The following is a 19,123-nucleotide window of genomic DNA, read 5'->3' on the forward strand; positions in this document are numbered from 1 at the left end:
AAGTTCAATATCTTGATGCATAAAATCTATGGTCAAGACCAAAAATAGACATAGTAATAAGCCTGGAGCACATAGGCTGGGATCTTTAGCGGGCCCACAAGCCCCTTTTCATGGGCCTTTCTATAGTGAATTTATAGTATGAAAAACAAAAAATGGTGGTAATTGTCTAGGGGCTCTATCAGCTTCACCCTTGGGAGAGGGGAAGACCATGCATAGTACAACGTATTCGTACGATATCAGCGTTCCTCCATATTGTCCTACCAAATGCACTGGTAATTTTGCGCTTGCAGAAATGTCCCGTTTTTCTACCCGTATTGCGAAGATTGAACGATTCTAGGTTCGCATAAATAACGAGGAAAGACATAAAACACGAATTTGATCAAGTTGGATATGAATTTACATGAAAATACTCATGTAATATAACGTTTTAAGTGACATATGTTCTAATTTATTGAAAAAAAAGGAAAAAGTAATTTTACACTTAAAGAAAAATTCCATCTACTTTATGCAATTTTTTTGCCGCCAATATGTTCAAGAACAACCTCTTGGAAGATGAAAATACAGTACAAATTACAACTGCAGCGTTAATTAATTTGGGCTTTCCAGCATGAGCGTTTCTTGAACAGCTCTCGTAAAATTCTGGGTTGTTCTAATTTTTTGAAAAGGATGTGTACAATAATTCATTCCATACTCAAATTTGAAATCAATGCTCTAACATTTATTGAAAATCAGAAGTAAATCGATACATAATTATTATATATATACGAGTAAATTGTGTAGATTCTATAGTATGCACAGGGCTACCCGAACGGGTGACCAGGGGCGCAAAAAAATTTTGGGGCTCATTTGTGCATAAGAAATTCTACAGTATGCGCATTTTTATGAAAATATTTAATTACTCAAGAGAAAGAACATGAGTATATTAATAAAAAAAACATTTTTATTACTCGGGCATTGAACCACCCGTTTAGGTGTCAACTGTGTATGCGTAACATCACATCTCAGCCGTACATCAGTGGTACCAATGGTGCGATTTTTCCTAGGTGTCGTCCACATCTCCCCACTGCGTAAACTTCTCTGACGCATCCCTGTGTTAAACGAAGAAAATAAATTAATGCCAAATAACATGGATGCAGTCTAATGAAATCACTATTAATTACAGGTTTACAAAAAACAGTGCTCCCTCACAACCCCAGGGCAGGGTCTTCTTAAAGTACAGAGCACATCCGGGTGTGGCATATGAGTTTGAAGAGGAAGTATGGGAATTACGTTGCAAGATGGTACTTCAAACAAGCAGGTGGATAGAGTGCTCAAAATATCACCCTACCCAGGGAGGCTCACGGATTGAACTGCAACCTTGTAGTTTGAACACCAGCTATGCCAGGGGTTCTTCTGCATTACATGGACCCATTTTCAGAATAATATTCAGTATATAACCCCAGCGTGTTTCCATAATTCCTCTTGCCGCATTTTACTGGCGAAACGCTGATCCTAGAGGCATATTTCGAATTAGGAAAAGCATCCAAACAACGTGTAGTCCTCAGATACGTCATTCATGGTGCAAGAGGTTGCAGTTCTATAATTATTAAAATATGAAAATTAACTTTTTTACACGACCCCTGTCCTCAGAAACTTAATGAAAAAGTTGTTTCTCCTGAGGCCAAGAAAAGAAACTTTTTCAGTGCAATATTAGAATCGATATTAGAATTTAAAAAAAAAAAACTGAGGAAATTTGGGAAAGAACAGCATAAACGAGGGGAAAAGGGTCCGTTAGTTTCTTTCCCGACATTTCCCTGAAATTCAAATATCTCGGCGAATATTGCACTGAGAAAAAAATTGGAATGTATTGTTTTTTTTTTTTTTGCCTCAAGAAAAACAGGGAAGCAACTTTTCAATCAAGTTTTTTTGAGAACAGGGATCGTGTAATTTTTATATTTTAATATATATATAACTCCTTGTGAAACATGAATGACGTATCTCTCTATCTCTAGGATAAGGGAATCACCCTGTATATTGCAGTGGAATCTCGACTGTCCGGCCTCAGGCCAGGGTTTTCCAACGTACAGTTTCACGCGGGTCCCTTGATAGCTATAAGCTGATAGCTGTCGCCAAACTTCTCTAACTTTGTTGCCAATTCGGCGATATTCACATAGGAATGCGTTCATTTTCAGGTTGAAATAAGATAACGACTATTTACAGGCGGGAAATTGCATAATAAATTATCAATAATAACTATTTCCATAATTTCCGTAACAATATTTATATTCTTGGACTACCTTTTCTGTAATGAAAGGTTTTTGTTAAAATGGTTTTGATGGTATGGTGAAGGCAGGGCCGTAACTAGGATTTTTGTCCCCCCCCCCAAAAACTATAAAATTCGATAATTTTATAACGGCGTTCTTTGTTCCCACGTAAAATTGCCACTTCCCTAAATTTTGCCGCCCGGGGCAGTTACGGCCCTGGGTAGGAAATGAACATTCATAGAACTCCGGCCTATCTGGCGCGACCTTCCGCCATATTAGGCTGTATAGTCCGGATTCTACTGTACAATAAAAATGAGTAAATTGCCTTCTCATCCATGGTCACGAACGTCCATGAAGACTTGCAGAAGACCCATGGTTAAGAACATTGCTGTCTTAACGCATGGGGCCCACCTGGGCATCAAGAGAAGAAGGGCCTCAGAAAAATAAGTACTTGAATTTTTCGAGAATTTGCCAGATAGGGCTCCAGTGAAATCACTTGGCCCGGAGACCCCACCTGGTAAATCCTAGGAAATTTCAACCAGATCTCATTTTTGTGAGGGGCCCCTCTTGTCTCGAGGCCCCCGGTGCAGTGTCCGGGTGGGCCCATGCGTCAAGACGGCACTGGTAAAGAAACCCCATTCCCCCCAAGCAACCCCTAGATCACAATTTTTTGCCCCTTCATGTGAAAAATTCTCTCATTAAAATAAAAAGCTACTCATGTGCCTGAACATATGCCTCGAGACTTATTATCATTATCAAGTGCAGGAGGTCCCCAATTTCCATTAAGGGCCCTCGTTTAAGCGGAGAAAGTTGTATCATAAAATATACAGTATAGTAAATATCTTACTTCGAACTTCATTTCTTGAGCAACTTCTACGGGCTTGTACTGGAATGGAGATACGAAAAAAATTACAATGATTCGAATTCATTGAAAACAAATACTATGACGTAAATTTGAGAAATTGACTGAAATTATGGAAACAAAATAATACTAATAATTTACCTCACGTGTTGATTGTCTCATGCATTCGTAGATCTGGTTAAAAACAAGAAATACGGGGGGAGAAAAATTAATGAAATAATTTTAAAAAATTTAAAAATTCGTCATATATTATTATTATAACTAATCGTTTCATAAATACAGTAAAGACCGGGTTTTCCCTACGAGCAGGTTTGAGGCCGTCCAAGTATTACGTCAGCAAATTTTTTTGACATTTTTGACCCCCTCCCTCTCCCCCCCCCCCCCCCCGTCAACAAAATTTCTTCAGCACTGCCTCCTATAACGCATATTGGTGGGATCAGAAACGTACGTGGGGGGCTCGTGCGTCCCCCCCCCCCCAACGGAGAAAAATAATTTTTTTAATGTAAGAAAAATTTAAAAAGAAATTAAAATTTAGGAAAAAAATTACCTTTATAATCGATTTCTGTTAATTTCAATGCGATATTTGAAGGGTAAGAACTCAAAATTTCTTTTTACGAAATTCATTGCGATGCACCCTTTAAGATATACGTGGTAAACCCTTGACCAGCAGACCAAATGTGGCCCTGAAGGTTATCTGATGTGGCTTGCCCCCCATTTACACCCCCACATTTACAGATCGCTTAAATGGCCCGTGGCACATCCAAAATTCATTTAAGTAATCCGTGACACAGTTCCAGAACACTTGAACGATCCGTGGCACATTTAAAGATCCCTTGAGTGACGTGTGGCACAATTTTATAGAACTTAAGCGGCCCCCCCCCCAGCAGGGCCATCTTAAGAGCATTATGGGCCCCCGGGACAAATGATTTTTCTGAGGCCCTACCAGACAAATTTTCGAAAATCTCAACCAGATCCCATTTTTGTGAGGCTCCTTTTCTCTTGAGGTGCCCGGGTGGGCCCATGCCTTAAGACGGCACTGCCCCCCACAGAGTGCGGTTCTACATCATTCAAGTTACCCGCGGAACATTCCCAGATTACTTAAGTTATCCGTGGCATAATTACGGATCACTTGAGTGATGCGTGGCACAGTTCCAGAGCACTTAAGCAGCCCGGAAACATTTCCTATTGCTCGAGTAATAAAGATAATGTTTTCACTTGGATATGTATGAAGACCATAAGTCACACATTCAACAAAAATGTCCCGTTTTTGGTAAATCTCCCATCGCCCAAACTGGGGAGGGGGGATGAACTATATTTGAATGATGATTGGTGCTGCTGAGCAATACCATTGCTGTAGCAACATTAGCATGCGTGCCCCCCCCCCCACAAGGGGTGGGCTGACAAGGCTCCAGCCCTGGGGCCCGGTGGATTTTAATCACTTTTTGTTTTTTCACGCTATAAATTCATCATAAAGGGGGGGGCCCGTAAAAGATCCCAGCCTAGGGGCCCTGCTTCAGAATGTGGGGGTCATGAACATGAGCATATATGTTCCGGCGTCCCCTGAATGTAACGATTGAATAACATACCGTTGCAGGCCTGTTGCTCTCTGCGGCGAGACCCTTTAACTGAGAGATCAGCCCGGCTCATATTTGTGCCTCGAAGTTGGGAACCACCCTTTAGGAGCCCGCGACCAGGTTGATTTTTTTTTTTGTGAGTGGAAGTGTCCGGGCACAGGTGTGCCCACAACTAGGGTGAAGCAGGTGGGTCTGGTGTTCCCGGCGCTGGACAAGAGGAGGCGCCGAAATCACCCTTTAACTCAGTGGGGGGGGGGGGGGGGTTCGTAAGCTTTCTCAGCAGTGACCCAAAATCAGCAACATTCATACGGTCCTAAGAGGAGGTCGTGATTACACTATAAAAGTTTGATAAAAGTTCTTTTGTAAAATATGAAAAAAAAACGCAACCAATAAACTTATCGGTTGCGCTCAAGCAAATACAACCTTTCCGCTTATTGGTTAACATTTTCAACTTTTATAAAACTTTTACTGTGTGATGCCGTCCTAGCGCTACTTCTAGAGGTTTATGTTAAAAGTGTTCAATTGTTTCTAGAAAATAGTGTAGAAATTCCTGTTTTTACTGGTACAGCGAAATCTCGATATAACGATTCTCTGCGTACCGAGAACAAATATCGTTGTACAGGGAATATCGTTTTATCGAGAGACAGAAGTTTCACATTAGATTATAGACGACTTATCTAAATAAGACATGAAAAAAATGTCGTTGTAGAGAGATTTATAGTTATATCGAGTATCGTTGTAGCGAGGTTTCACTGTATTTCGTTACTGAGCAGCTAGTATGTGTATGCGCATAGGCGTACGCAGAATTTTCTTGGGGGGGGGGGGGGGTGTTACATTTTTTTCCTTCTCAAGAGGGGGGGGGGGTTACGTTTTTTCCTGTAAGATAACACTATAACCTCAGCTTAAGGGGGGAGGGGTTAGAACCCCAAACCCCCCTTTGCGTACGCCAATGTGTGTGGGGATATTTTTGTAAATGAATATGAACTAAGAAATAGAAAATGTGCATTTTAATAAAGTATATACAGTCGAATCTCGTTATAACGAACTCCAAGAGACCGGAGAAATCATTTCGTTATAACGAACTTTCGTTATAAAGGAATTCTGGGTTTTTGCATTGTTCCTATGTAAACTTATCTGGGGGAATGAGAAAAGTATTCGTTAAAACGACATTTTACTATAACGGCATTCGTTAAAACGACATTTTACTATAACGGTATTCAACTGTATATATGTTTTGTTTGCATAGTGATATTTTAAGGTATATTTTCTCAATTTTACATATTTTCAGGAATTTTAGTGCATACCTTTGGGGGGGGGGATTTGTAATGTATATTTTGGCATTTTTTTAAGTACAAATTTGCATATTTTTTGAGCATATTTTGCCACGTTTTTTAGTGCATATAATTCAGGCTCTAGAGATCACGGTACATTTTACACTATAGTAAATTGTTGAAAGACTGACCAAAGCGGCCCTTTGCGGTTCAACTGCCAGGAGTCTCCAGAACTGCACGCTATCGGGGGATGCGTATTTAGCGCCACATACCTGACGAGCTGCATACGTCTGTGTGAACAGAGACAATATTTTAATTAGCGAAAGTCACGGAATTTATAAATTAAAAATTCAAACATAATGAATTAATTAATTAATTGATAGACATGATGGACCTCTCACCTGATGGGGGTGGAAAGTGTCGCAATGGTCGAACTTCACCTGAAGTCTTCGGTCTCCAGCTGAAAAATAATAATATGATGACAGAGTGTGTTCGTAACTATGAATATAATCATCTAATTATCTTACCACACTTAATCACACTTGTTTCAAAAAATAGAGCAGGAGAATGAATTGAAACATTTACGCCAGTGGTTGAAGGGGTAAGGAGTGCGCATGCGCACCAGTTACAGTCGAATCCCGTGATAACGAATTCCAAGAGAATATACAAATCACTTCATCATAACGAAATTTCGTTATTAAGTTATTCCAGGTTTTTGCATTGTCCCCATGTAAACTTATCTGAGGGATTAGAAAAGCGTTCGTTAAAACGGGATTTTCGCTGTAACGGTATTCGACTGTATATGCATTCACGTTATGTATTCGAAATATAGCAGCAACGAAAAACGCTAAACATACTAAGAAAGGTAGTATATTCACCTTTAACCACCCACAAACTGGTGGTACGCGAGGTGCACATACTGCATACTGCCCGCAATGGGCCGTAGAACAATGTCTTACGCCTGATTAACAAACACACACGTATAGACCGGGGCTTGACAAATCGAAAAAATATATATATATTTAGGCACCAGCCCAATTTCTTAGGAGCCAAGCGCGGTATTATGCTCAAGAAAAAAACAGTCCCTTTTCGCGTTTTACTTTTCCCCATGTTGAAAGATGTAGCGTAATGAAGTAAGGAAGATTTTGTGTCACCCTCAGACCCCAGTTTAGAAATTCACTCCAATTTAGCAATTTACCAGTGGCGATGGAAGTGTTTCAGACCTGTGGAGGTGCTCATCTTGAGCTTGATTTCTAAATAAAGTCTGGAGTGTTTGAACTCATTCCACAAATCATTTTCACTCCTCAACGAAATTTGGAGGAGTAAAATTAAATTTTGACGCGTATTCTGGCATACACTGATATAAGTGGCATGTTTAAGGTCCGCCTGCTTTCTACAGAGAGCCTTTTTCAAATGGGCGACCGGCTCGCATTCTCGCCTCGAAGTTGGAAAAAACATCGGAAAATCAACTTCAGACGACCACCACTGTGCCGTCGACGGGGCTTGAACCTGCATCCTCACGGTGAGAGTTAACCACGTGACCGCATATTGGACACTGGCTGTATAGCAACTTGTTAGACGTACTCTGACACGTATTTTCAAAATGTTGTAACGGACGCAAGGTTGCCCGTGCCGAGATGTGTATTTACGGAGGGGTATATAAGTGGTTTGCAACACAGGGCGACAAGTTCACAGGAACGACTGATGTCAGTTATCGGGGTGGTTGGTAACACAAAATAAGAAATGTGGAATCACGAGGAAATTTGAATAGCCTACAGGCTGAAATGAGTAATCTACCCCGGCCCGGCGATATGATCGCCATATGGGGGTTCCCCCAAAGGGAGCATTTATTTTCTCAATGTGTAAAAAAAAATTATATGTACATCCTACCCCAGGGAGCGGCATCAACGTCTTGCGAGCAGCAATTTGGTGCCACCGGGGCTTACAAAAAGTATTTTACAGCTGTAAAGCCATAAATCCGCCTCTGCCCGCGCGCATTTAGTTGGGAACAACTGTTGAAAGAGAGGTAACGTTAATAGCTCACAGAAATGTGAATTATTGCGGTTCATACGATTAAATTTAACCTTCTACAAGCCAAAACTCTTTTTTCTCAAAAATATATACAGTCAAACCTCGTTAATGAGTCACTCTTGGGAGAACAAAAATATGACTTGATAAGCGGAGTGACTCGTTAAACGGAGTAAGCCATAGCTGTGCCAATTCCTGCACGAAGATAATTGGTACTTCCAAAAAGTGATCCGGTAAGCGGACGTGTTAACCAGGTGACGCACTAACGATGTTTGACTGTATTTTTATGATGACGTGAATGAAATATGAAAGGGAAACTGCTTGGAGAAAAAGTGTTATTAAAAAAAATTAGAAATTATTAATCAATTAAAATTATTGAAATTATTTTTATTGGGTTCAAGACTCTTATAGCAGACAGTTCAATATTTAGGCACAACAATCGAAATTAAAAGTTCCACTGCTTAGATAGGAATAACAATAAGCGTTCTCAAAAAATGGTAGACTGTGTCATACACGCGGCCGCAAGTTTTGACATGAATACGTTCTTTGCATCTTAAATCGAGTGGTGGGTACTGACTTAATCAAATGGGTATCATTGGATTTGTCTTTGGAATAGCCAACAGACGATACCAATGCCGGCTATTTGCGTTGTAAACTTCTCGAGGTGTAGCTTAAAACAGTTTAGCGTTACCGCTAGCCTGGTGCCCAGAACGGAGAAGGGGATGGGCCCTTTTTTGAGCGGTTCTTAAAATTTTGCCACAGTGGAAATCACTGAACCTTCTAGAAATATTGCCACCTATTCACCTATTTTCAAGAAGAATATTTTTTCCGACTGCGTAAGCTGGTAAATGTTGCCTCAATCCAACACAAAATAATAATAAACAAGGAAGAAAAGAATTTTTTTTTTCTGTAATTTATGCTGTGCGCAATAATCCTATATTTCCTCGAAGGGAAAGGAAAAATATCGTCTCTCTCTCCTTCCATTATCAGACTTTGAACAAAAGTTAGTTCATTGTCAGGACAGGGGGAAAGAAGGAAACGTGCTCTGTCAGGAGAAGAAAACTTTCAACGGCATATGGGCTTGAGGTTGCCGTTTTGAGAGGGTTTTAAGAACCCGAGATACCTTGGGATTGCCGCTAAAAAGGTTAAGGTCCAGAGTGATATCATTGCAGTTGCGTTAACGAGATCTACCAAGTAATATCTTTAAAAAAACACTGATATATTCTGAATACTGCCTGAGATACGAGTGTTTAAATGATTTCGTTACGCAAATTTTTTGCGAATGCATCCTGTAAAGTCAGATAATTTAGAAGACGTATATTCACGTCAAAAAGAAAAAAAACATAAACGAATACGAAACTCACACATGGACACGCAATTGACGATCTTCAGCAATTCATCGAAGGTTATCGTGTTGAAAGGCCTCAAGCTTCGGACACTTTCGACCTGATGGGCTGCCAACGATAACACGACGATGACCGCCACGGACATCATTGTAGAGAATTGGTTACACTTTGCCATTATCGAACTGCAAAACAAAAACGCATTACAATACCAAGGGAATAGACTTTACATACCTCAGAAAATAAAAGCGAAGAATACAATAATTACAATTATATTTACTTCATCGCTAGAATCGATTCCAATAACTTACCTTATTATTGGTTTCTTATCCAACTGGGATAAAGAGTAAATTATGGATATATTGGCTTTTTGCCGTCGTTTATATACTATATCAATCTGTTTTGTTGATCGCATGAATAGGTTTTACTGATAATTAATGAATTAATTAAGACCGGTTTATTAATATTCATCCCATTGTCCTTCAGTGAAAAATCAACAGAATTCTTCTCTTACGTTATTCTCACACTTGAATTGTTTCTCCTTCACCCTGTCTATTCTAGCGTTTAACTAATAATTTATTTATTAATAATTTCCAGTGAAGGCTTCACTGACGACGTCCGGAAACCCCGAGGGTTCCCCGAAGAGGTGAGCTTTGTCGGAATCGTGTCTGTGGAACCCAACGCGTTGGAATCCAACCGTTCACGCTTGAGAGAAAAGGTGTGACGCCAAATGGTGCATTTCATTCGACGCGTGAATTCTAGGGGGGAAAAGAACGAATTTCATAGAATAATTTTCATTCCTTGACAGTTTTCTTCTTCCATAATCAAGAAATTTCTCCCCCCCCCCTCCACGGATGTCATGCGAGCAACAGGACACAGTCCGGAAACTTGTAAAGGAGGACAAAAGGACGAATTTTCCGAAACGTAGGACACTTGGAATGGCATCAAAAAGGAGCACATGCCCTCCTAAAAGAGGATGGTTGGTAAGCCTAAACTAAGTGGCACATTTACAGATCACCTAAGTGGCCCGCGGTTCTTTATCACTCAAGTGATCCGCGGTATATTTGCAGACCATTGAGTGACCCGCGACAAATTTACAGAGCCATCAAGTGGCCCGTGGTACAGTTCCACATCACTCACGTAGCCCGCGACGCATTTCCAGATCACTTAAGTGTCCCGCGACACAGTTCCAGAGCCATCAAGTGGCCCGTGGTACAGTTCCACATCGCTCAAGTAGCCCGCAACGCCTGTCAGATAACTTAAGCGACCCGCGACATATTTACAGATTGTGCCCGAGTGGCATGGTGGTAAGATGCTCGTCTACCATCGTGAAGGTTGTTGTCAGGGTCCCGGGTTCGAACCCAAGGGAGGATATCGATAAGATATTTTCCCTAATGAACTCGAGGCGACCACCGATAGACAGCGCCTTCACTTCCAACCCATCTCACTAATGGCAGTAAATTGCAATATAGCGGTATGGCCAGAGTTGGTGTTTAGTGAAATATATTTACAGATCACTAACGTGTGACACGGTCCCATAGTACTTTGGCTGTAGTTCCACAACACAAGTTACCCGATCACTAAGTGTTCCAGATTACTCAAGCGGTTTACAGCGCACTTCCACATGACTGACGGGACTCGCGGCACATTTACAGATTACTCAAGTTGACCGCGACACGTTTCCACACCAATGAAGTGGTCTGCATTTTCCTAAAGTTTGAGCTCCCTTGGGTAAAAGGAGTGAAATTTGCGCCCCCTCTCTGGTCCGTCGCATCAGACCCACCTTTTTTCGCCCAAGTTGAGGGCACCTCGTATCACAGATAAAACGCATTTCCCGCTATTCCGGGAAACATTGACCAGCGTATGCCGGGAGATTAGAATCATTAAAAATATCATTAATTACTAAAATATGACCGATTCCTTGAAAATGCCCAAAATATATGACTTGTGATAAAAATCCAAGCCTTACTGATAAATACATAGATTTTCAAATCAATAAAATTTTATTTATATTTCTTATGATAATAGTAGGCTACTCATCGCTTCTTGTTTCCTGGCGATATCTATAAAAAACTTCTACCCCCCGTAGAAACTGTAGTGATTAACGATGATAAAATCTATTCAATTTATTTATTAAACTAAAACAAATCACAAAAATCACTACATACGCATGGAACGGACATACACATACGCGACAACATGTGACACCTCAACCAAAACACCGAGTGTCATCTCTAGACGGCTTTGACTTCTCTTCCAACCACAAGGAAAAATATATATAATATCCGGACGGCTTTAACCGATTCCCCACAGGTAGTCCCCCACCAGCGATAGCGAGAGAACTACCTGCAAGGCAACCTGAATCTGACCCGTCTACCTGAGCGGGTGGTCATGAAAGTTTGGTGCTCGTCACTGGAAGTCTGTTGATCTTTTGAAGTTATTGTTGCTTGCTGATGCTTTGAACTTGTGGTTGCTTGCTGTGAAGTTGTTGTTGCTTGCCGTGAAGTTGTTGCTTGCTGTGAAGTTGTTGCTTGCTGATCGTTAGAAGTTGTCTGCTGATGCTTTGAAGTTGTTGTTTCTTGTTGATCGTTGGAAGGCTTGTGGGCATTGAAAGGCAGGTCATCACCGCAGATGTAAGCCGGTTTGACTCTGTCTATGCTTACAGATACTGGTCGACCTTTTATTAGTATTTGGAACACCTTTTCTGATCTTGACAGTACTTGGTAAGGTCCCTCGTACGGAGGTTCTAGGCCTTTCTTCACTCTGTCCGTGCGGAGGAAAACATATGAGCAAGACAGCAGGTCCTTGCTGACAAAAACAGAATGTTTTCCGTGGCGAACAGTCTGTCTTGGGCTTAAATTTTCCATGGTGGTCTTCAACTGATCAACGAAGCTTGATGGATCTGGGTGATGACGACTAGGTACGAAAAACTCTCCTGGCAGCCGTATAGGTGCACCATACACCATTTCCGCAGTTGTAGCTTGCAAGTCCTCCTTCCAGGCGGCTCGAAAACCCAACAGAATCGTAGGAAGTACTGTTACCCAGCGGTTAGTTGCGTGAGCCTTGATAGCAGACTTAAGGTCTCGATGGAAGCGTTCTACTTGACCATTTGCTTGTGGATGGTATGATGTGGTCCTCTGGCGATTGGTTCCCAAGAACTTGGTTAGAGCCTTGAACAAAAAGGACTCAAACTGGACACCTTGATCTGAGGTGATTCTGTTAGGTGAACCGAACCGAGCAACCCATCCAGAATAGAAAACCTTGGCCACGGTATCAGCAGAGCTATCCGGCATAGGGAAGGCTTCAGGCCATTTAGAGAAGCGATCCACACAGGTGAGGCAATATGTGTAGCCTTCTGATGGAGGCAAAGGGCCTACAATATCAATGTGGACATGTTCAAACCTGGCATCAGGTGGTGAAAATTCCCCATGTGGGCTCTTCGTATGCCGACTCACTTTAGACTTCTGACAGTTAATGCATGTACGTGACCAAGTGGTCACGTCAGCCTTCAGTGCGGGCCACACGAAACGCTCTTGAACTAGTTTCACAGAGGCCTTCACTCCAGGATGTGACAGTCCATGCAAGGCAGTGAAGATGTCCCTACGCATCGAGCATGGAACCAGTGGTCGAATGCGTCCTGTAGAGACGTCACAGTACAGCTGAAGCTTTGATTCATCAACAGGAAGAGAGTGGATTTTCAAGGAAGTAGATAAAGGATTGGTGAGTAGTTGCTGAATACCCTCATCTTTGAGTTGTTCCTCTGCCATTCGTTTGAAGTCGGTGGGAGATGGTGTGTCTATGGAAGATATGGATATCCGAGACAATGCATCTGCCACAACATTTTCTGCACCCTTGATGTGTCGGATGTCTGTGGTAAACTGGCCAATGAAATCCAAGTGTCGAAGCTGACGAGGTGAGCATTTGTCAGTAGTCTGTCTGAAGGCATATGTGAGAGGCTTCTGATCCGTGTACAGGACGAATGAATGGCCTTCAACCATGTGCCTGAAATATTTGATAGCAGAGTAAGCTGCCAACAACTCTCGATCATAGGCACTGTAATTCTTTTGTGCAGGAGATAACTTCTTGGAGTAGAACCCAAGTGGCTGCCAAGATCCTGACACACGTTGTTGCAAAGTTGCGCCCATGGCAATATCGGAAGCATCTACTACAATAGCCAAAGATGCTGCTGCCACTGGAAATGCCAAAGCTGTTGCATCTGCCAGATCCCGCTTAGACTTCAGGAATGCTTCATCGGCTTCTTTGGTCCAAACGATCTTCCTCTTATCGTTTCGCTTGGAACCCGCTAGAAATTTATGCAGGAGTGCTTGCGTCTCTGCTGCTTTTGGAACGAAGCGACGATAAAAATTGAGGAGGGCCAAAAATCGTCGGAGCTCTTTGACTGTGTCTGGCTTTGGGTATTGAGCGATGACCGACACTTTCTCAGGAAGAGGTGCAACGCCAGTTGCAGAGATCATATGACCCAAAAATCGAACTGATGGTTGCCCCAGAACACATTTAGCAGCGTTGAGGCGAACTCCGAATTCGGAAAAACGTTTGAATACTTGGCGCAAATGTTCCTTGTGCTCTTCAGCGTTTGTAGATGCCACGAGAACATCGTCGAAATACGGTACACAAAAGGTGAAACCCTGCAGCACCATATGTATGAACCTCTGGAATGTTGCAGCTGCATTCGACAGTCCGAAAGGCATGAAGAGAAATTCGAACAGCCCGAATGGTGTTGTTACGGCTGTTTTCGGAATATCCTCTTGTCTCACAGGGATTTGATGAAAGGCTTTCGCGAGATCTAGGGTGGAGAATATTTGTTTCCCCTCTAGCACCTGGAGACAGTCCTGGATGTGCGGAACGGGATATCTGTCAGGGATAGTGGCAGCATTCAGTCTCCTGTAGTCGCCGCATGGTCTCCAATCGCCGTTGCACTTGGGTACCATGTGCAGTGGGCTTGCCCAGCAACTTTGAGATGGTCGGCAAACTCCTTGGGCAACTAGATGATCGAATTCCCACTTGGCTGCACGCAGCTTGTCCGGTGGTAGCCTGCGAGGTTTTGATGCAACTGGCGGGCCTTTTGTCTCAATGCAGTGTTGGACATCATGTTTAACAGCATTAAACGTTGCTACAGTCTCTGTCAGTTCAGGGAACTCGGTGAGAATTCGATGAAATTCACTATTGTCCCGGATGCATTTCACTGCTGGGGATGGTACGTCCGCAGCAGCAATCTTGCAATGTGAACGAAGCTGAGTGAGTGGATCGATTAATTGACCGCGCCGAACATCTATAAGCAGTCCGAAATGCCGCAGAAAGTCAGATCCGATGATTGGACGTGAAACGGCAGCAACGATGAATGACCAATGAAATGCACGACGAAGTCCTAGGTCTAGTTTTAACAGTCGTTGACCGAAGGTGTGTATGGCAGTTCCGTTTGCAGCAAACAACTGAAGCTTGTCTGGCTGACGTCGGGAATCTTCTTTGCGTAGTGGCAGTACAGATACATCAGCGCCAGTGTCTATGAGGAACTGCACGGAAGATGACTGGTCAGACAGATATAGCCGGAAGCACTCGAGTTTGCCGTCACTCTGAGTATCGAGTGACGGCCCAACTAGTTTCCCTGCTGGTTGAAACTGCAAGGCTGGACACATTTGGTTGCTTTTTCTTTGAAACGCCTGTGGTACCAGCAGTGCTGGTAATTTCTGTCACGACTGCTGGAACGCTGACGAGATCCTCGGCGATTTCTTGATTGGGATCGAGCACGCGTTTCGAGACGCTGCAAACGGGAAGAAATGTCCATTAGAATGGTCTGCATTTGCGAAGCTTCAGCTGAAACCGCATGAATTGCAGTGGAGCTTTCCGCGGCGGCAAGTATGGCATCAGCCATTTCTGCCAATTTATCCAGGCTATCATTGGATATCGCTAGTATTTGCTGAACATTTGTAGGCAGCCGCTGGAGGAAAAGAGACTTCAAAATATCATCACTCACCCGTTGCCCAGCTTTACTTCGCATTTCCAGGAGAAGGCGTGATGGTTTCCGATCACCCAGTTGCAATCCAGAAATTAGGTCGCGCAACCGCTGTTCCTCCGAGTCCGCATACTGCGTGCACAAACGGTGTTTTAGCGTAGCGTAAGATGTTGCGGTGGGTGGGCTGGTGATAATGTCCCCGACAACAGACAGCTCCTCTGGTTGCAAGGCAGATACGATGTGATGATACTTGGTCACCTCGACTGTCACTCCTGCCAGAAGAAACTGACTTTCCATCTGCCTAAACCAGATCTCCGGATTTGCTCGCCAAAACGGTGGAGCTTTAACGGAAACATGGGCGATCTCTGCCGAACCAGTTGCGTTTTCATCTGCCATTTTGTTTTGCTTAAATCCTTTGGTTGCCTGTCCTCTTCACAATATAGGTCACCAGTTGTAGTGATTAACGATGATAAAATCTATTCAATTTATTTATTAAACTAAAACAAATCACAAAAATCACTACATACGCATGGAACGGACATACACATACGCGACAACATGTGACACCTCAACCAAAACACCGAGTGTCATCTCTAGACGGCTTTGACTTCTCTTCCAACCACAAGGAAAAATATATATAATATCCGGACGGCTTTAACCGATTCCCCACAAAACGCTTTCTCTATTAACTGTGGAAATCGGGCCTACAACGGTACAGTTATTCAATCATTACACTTTACTCATAGTTGGAAAAATTGATTGCGGCACTGCACATAACAAGCATTACACAGAAACAAACTTCACGTTAGGTTCACAGCACGTCCACGCACATGTACCTATTCGTTAGAAGTTCCGCAGAGGAATATGGACGAGGTGCATGCGTGGTTTAGTAGTAACAGTGGAACCTCGTTTATACGACGTTGAAGAGGCCGAGCCAAAACGTCGTATAAATGTGTAAGACGAATAACTGAGACGGAAATGACTCCACCCCAGGCTTACGAAATAATTTAAAAATTCAATATATTTAATTGCATCTTCAACTCGGTTAGGAAAAAAAATACCATTCCGATAACATTTGACGGAAACATAGTTGAAAATCGCGTATTTCAAATCCCCAAAAGAAATAAAATTTAGTGGAACATTATGTTTCTGACATCGTCACATTGGGTAAAAAATTGAAACAAAATCTTCTCGACTTGAGAAAATTTCCCATCGTGGACTCTCATTTGACAGTAGGTGATTTGTAACCAGGAGCTTGGTCTATGATTTTGTTTCTTTGCTTTATAATCGTTTTCGAATTTGACACACGGATGTTCAACTGTTTTCAAAGATCAACTTTCGTCATGAATTTAAAATTCTTTTTGAATTCTTAAAAAATTTCCAGTTCTTTGGTTTTTTTTCAGAGAAAGCACTTTTCGTTTTGTCGACATTATGTTCGGCGGATTTGACACAGCCAGCAAGGAAAGCACCACAACGAAAGAAAATTCTACAGGAAATGATCGAGTGAAGTTTTACAGTACACCGTTTACGTCTCTTATCGGCAGACTTGCACCCCCCAAATGCTTACAATGTGTAGACTTTCTTACCCCCTTTGAGAATAACGCTGAAAAATTTTGGGGGAGGGGGGGTAGAGAGACAAATTTTCTGAAAGGACATATGACCGTCAAAATAATTGAAACTAGTAGTTTTTGGGCTCACTACATCTGCGTATTCTCAGAAACCAACATAAATCCAGAAACAATATGCAAATCACTTAAGAGTGCACTCTAAATGACCACCAGCCTTTTCATCACTAGGCTATTTTCTATACATTAGCGATAATCCTTAAATTTATGGCTATCGCGGTGACAATCTCCAGTGATGTTGTGAGACATCAACATCACTGGAGAAGCGATCCTGCCTTCCTTATTTCACGCACTCTGGTGTGAGGTGCTGAAGTAGAGGCAGTAGCCTTTCTTAGCTTCAGCAAATGGCCCCTAGGCAGGACGATAAAGACAGGTGGATTTTTGTCCAATATTCAGCATCTCGCGTCACAGAGCGTTAAATAAGGGCCTTGTTTCCAGTGATGTTTGTCCGGTTTGTGAGAGGACCTGGGTTCGAGTACCGATGAAGATCAGATGGCTTTTCTTTCCGCGCGCGCGAGTTCACTTCGGCATAAAAATCCAGAAAATATGTTTCCTTGAAAAATTGTTTTCATCCGTTTTTGTGAAAAAAAATACGTTTTTACGGGGGTGAACACGTTAAATATTTTTGACGTAATGTTACGTCAGAACTTGTATGGAAGAAATACAAGAAACCCCATTCCTTCACTGTCATTGTTATGCCGAGTTTTTTAAATTAATTTCCACACAAATGTTTCTACGAAACGAACACTTTTTGGAAATTAAAAGATCTAATGAATGCCATAGTGTGACGGTCAAGGCCGACCGTATCCGTTAATATAGGTGGCGCGCTCTCGTGGCAGTCGTGTTCGAGAGTAGTGGGAAACGAGGAAGTTGTTGTGATGTCGTCCACGTGGTGTATGTTTTGTTCTAAGCCGGATTTTCCCCCCGATGTAAATTTATAGTGAAAATAAATACCGTAAATTCAACCCTACGAGGCTACAATAGTATTTTTTTAAATTGGTTTGGAAAGAAATTTAATTTTCCATTTGTGTGTGTGTGTGTGTCAGAAATGAAATTTTCAGATTTTTTTTAAAATATTTCCAACACACACACAATCAGACAAAAGTACAAAAAGCAATGAACGTCAAAACACACACAAAAATACAATGTAGACAAAAGGATTTTGCAGCTCGTCCATCAGTCTACATGAGAACTTGAAGTTGTTACAATGCAACTTTGGTACTTTAGTTGGCTGTTATAGTATATTGCGCTCGTTAATCATATCTGAGTAATATCCAGGCGGAAATAGTGAGAGATCACGTTTTTTTTTAAAACAGTAAATGAATTTCACTGTAATATATATATATAAAATTAAAGATTTTTTTAAATAATTTTCAGAATGTCTTGTGTATTTTTAATGCTATGGATATAGTTCAATATTTTTGGACCTGCATCATTTTAAAATAAAAATTTATTTACTTTTGGAACGTACGGAATTTAATTTTTAATAAACATTTTTATTAAATCTGGCGACAGTGATGCCATAGAGCCAAGAGAAGTGTGAAGCTGTCACGAAAATGAGGAAGAATTCCCTCCAAGCTTTTCTATGTATACTATGAAAACTATGTAAACTGAAGAGCCAAAAAAACTGGTACAGGCATGCGTATGCAAATAAAGAGATATGGAACCAATCAGAGTACGGCGCTGCGGTCGGCAACGCCTATATAACACAAGTGTCTGGCATAGTTGTTAGATCGGTTACTGTTGCTACAATGGCAGGTTATCGAGATTTACGTGAGTTTGAACGTGGTGTTATAGTCGGCGCACGAGAGATGGGACATAGCATCTCCGAGGTAGCGATGAAATTTGGATTTTTCACGTACGACCATTTCACGAGTGTACCGTGAATATCGGGAATCCGGTAAAAAATTAAATCGACGACATCGCTGCGGCCGGAAAAAGATCATGCAAGAACGACGACTGACGAGAATCATTAAACGTGACAGACGTGCAACCCTTCCGCAAATTGCTGCAGATTTCAATGCTGGGCCATCAACAAGTGTCAGCGTGCGAACCATTCAACGAAACATCATCGATATGGGCTTTCGGAGCCGAAGGTCCACTCGTGTACCCTTGCTGACTGCACGACACAAAGCTTTACGCCTCGCCCCGACAACACCGACATTGGACTGTTGAGGACTGGAAACAAGTTGCCTTGTCTCGGTTC

General features: G+C 42.0%; 2 protein-coding genes across 3 annotated transcripts in view; both read right to left on the reverse strand.

Annotated features, from left to right (window-relative positions):
- Positions 1 to 737: 737 nt before the first annotated feature.
- LOC149087686 (F-box/LRR-repeat protein 6-like) overlaps positions 738 to 19,123 on the reverse strand; it is a 28,905-nt gene continuing 10,519 nt past the window's right edge. The window contains exons 1-7 of one of the 2 annotated variants that reach the window (XM_089231858.1): positions 9,633 to 9,749; positions 9,343 to 9,506; positions 6,352 to 6,410; positions 6,142 to 6,240; positions 3,247 to 3,279; positions 3,091 to 3,129; positions 738 to 1,088 (exon numbers count right to left, since the gene is read on the reverse strand). In XM_089231858.1, the coding sequence (XP_089087984.1) occupies positions 1,002 to 1,088; positions 3,091 to 3,129; positions 3,247 to 3,279; positions 6,142 to 6,240; positions 6,352 to 6,410; positions 9,343 to 9,506; positions 9,633 to 9,736 (585 nt within the window). In that variant the 5' untranslated portion in view covers positions 9,737 to 9,749 and the 3' untranslated portion in view covers positions 738 to 1,001. Of the gene's footprint in view, positions 1,089 to 3,090; positions 3,130 to 3,246; positions 3,280 to 6,141; positions 6,241 to 6,351; positions 6,411 to 9,342; positions 9,507 to 9,632; positions 9,750 to 19,123 lie in introns of those variants that run through there. The other variant, XM_089231859.1, reaches the window with a different exon arrangement.
- On the reverse strand, positions 15,124 to 15,688 carry LOC149087687 (uncharacterized). Its single transcript, XM_089231952.1, has 2 exons — positions 15,314 to 15,688; positions 15,124 to 15,213 (listed from the first exon to the last, which is right to left on the reverse strand). The coding sequence occupies exons 1-2, from the start codon at positions 15,686 to 15,688 to the stop codon at positions 15,124 to 15,126; spliced, it is 465 nt and encodes a 154-aa protein (XP_089088078.1).

The sequence above is a fragment of the Pholcus phalangioides genome, unplaced genomic scaffold (genome assembly GCF_987345545.1).
Source record: "Pholcus phalangioides strain wild (caught in Gottingen) unplaced genomic scaffold, Ppha-v1.0 ptg000004l_1, whole genome shotgun sequence".
NCBI classification, from domain to species: Eukaryota; Metazoa; Arthropoda; class Arachnida; order Araneae; family Pholcidae; genus Pholcus; species Pholcus phalangioides.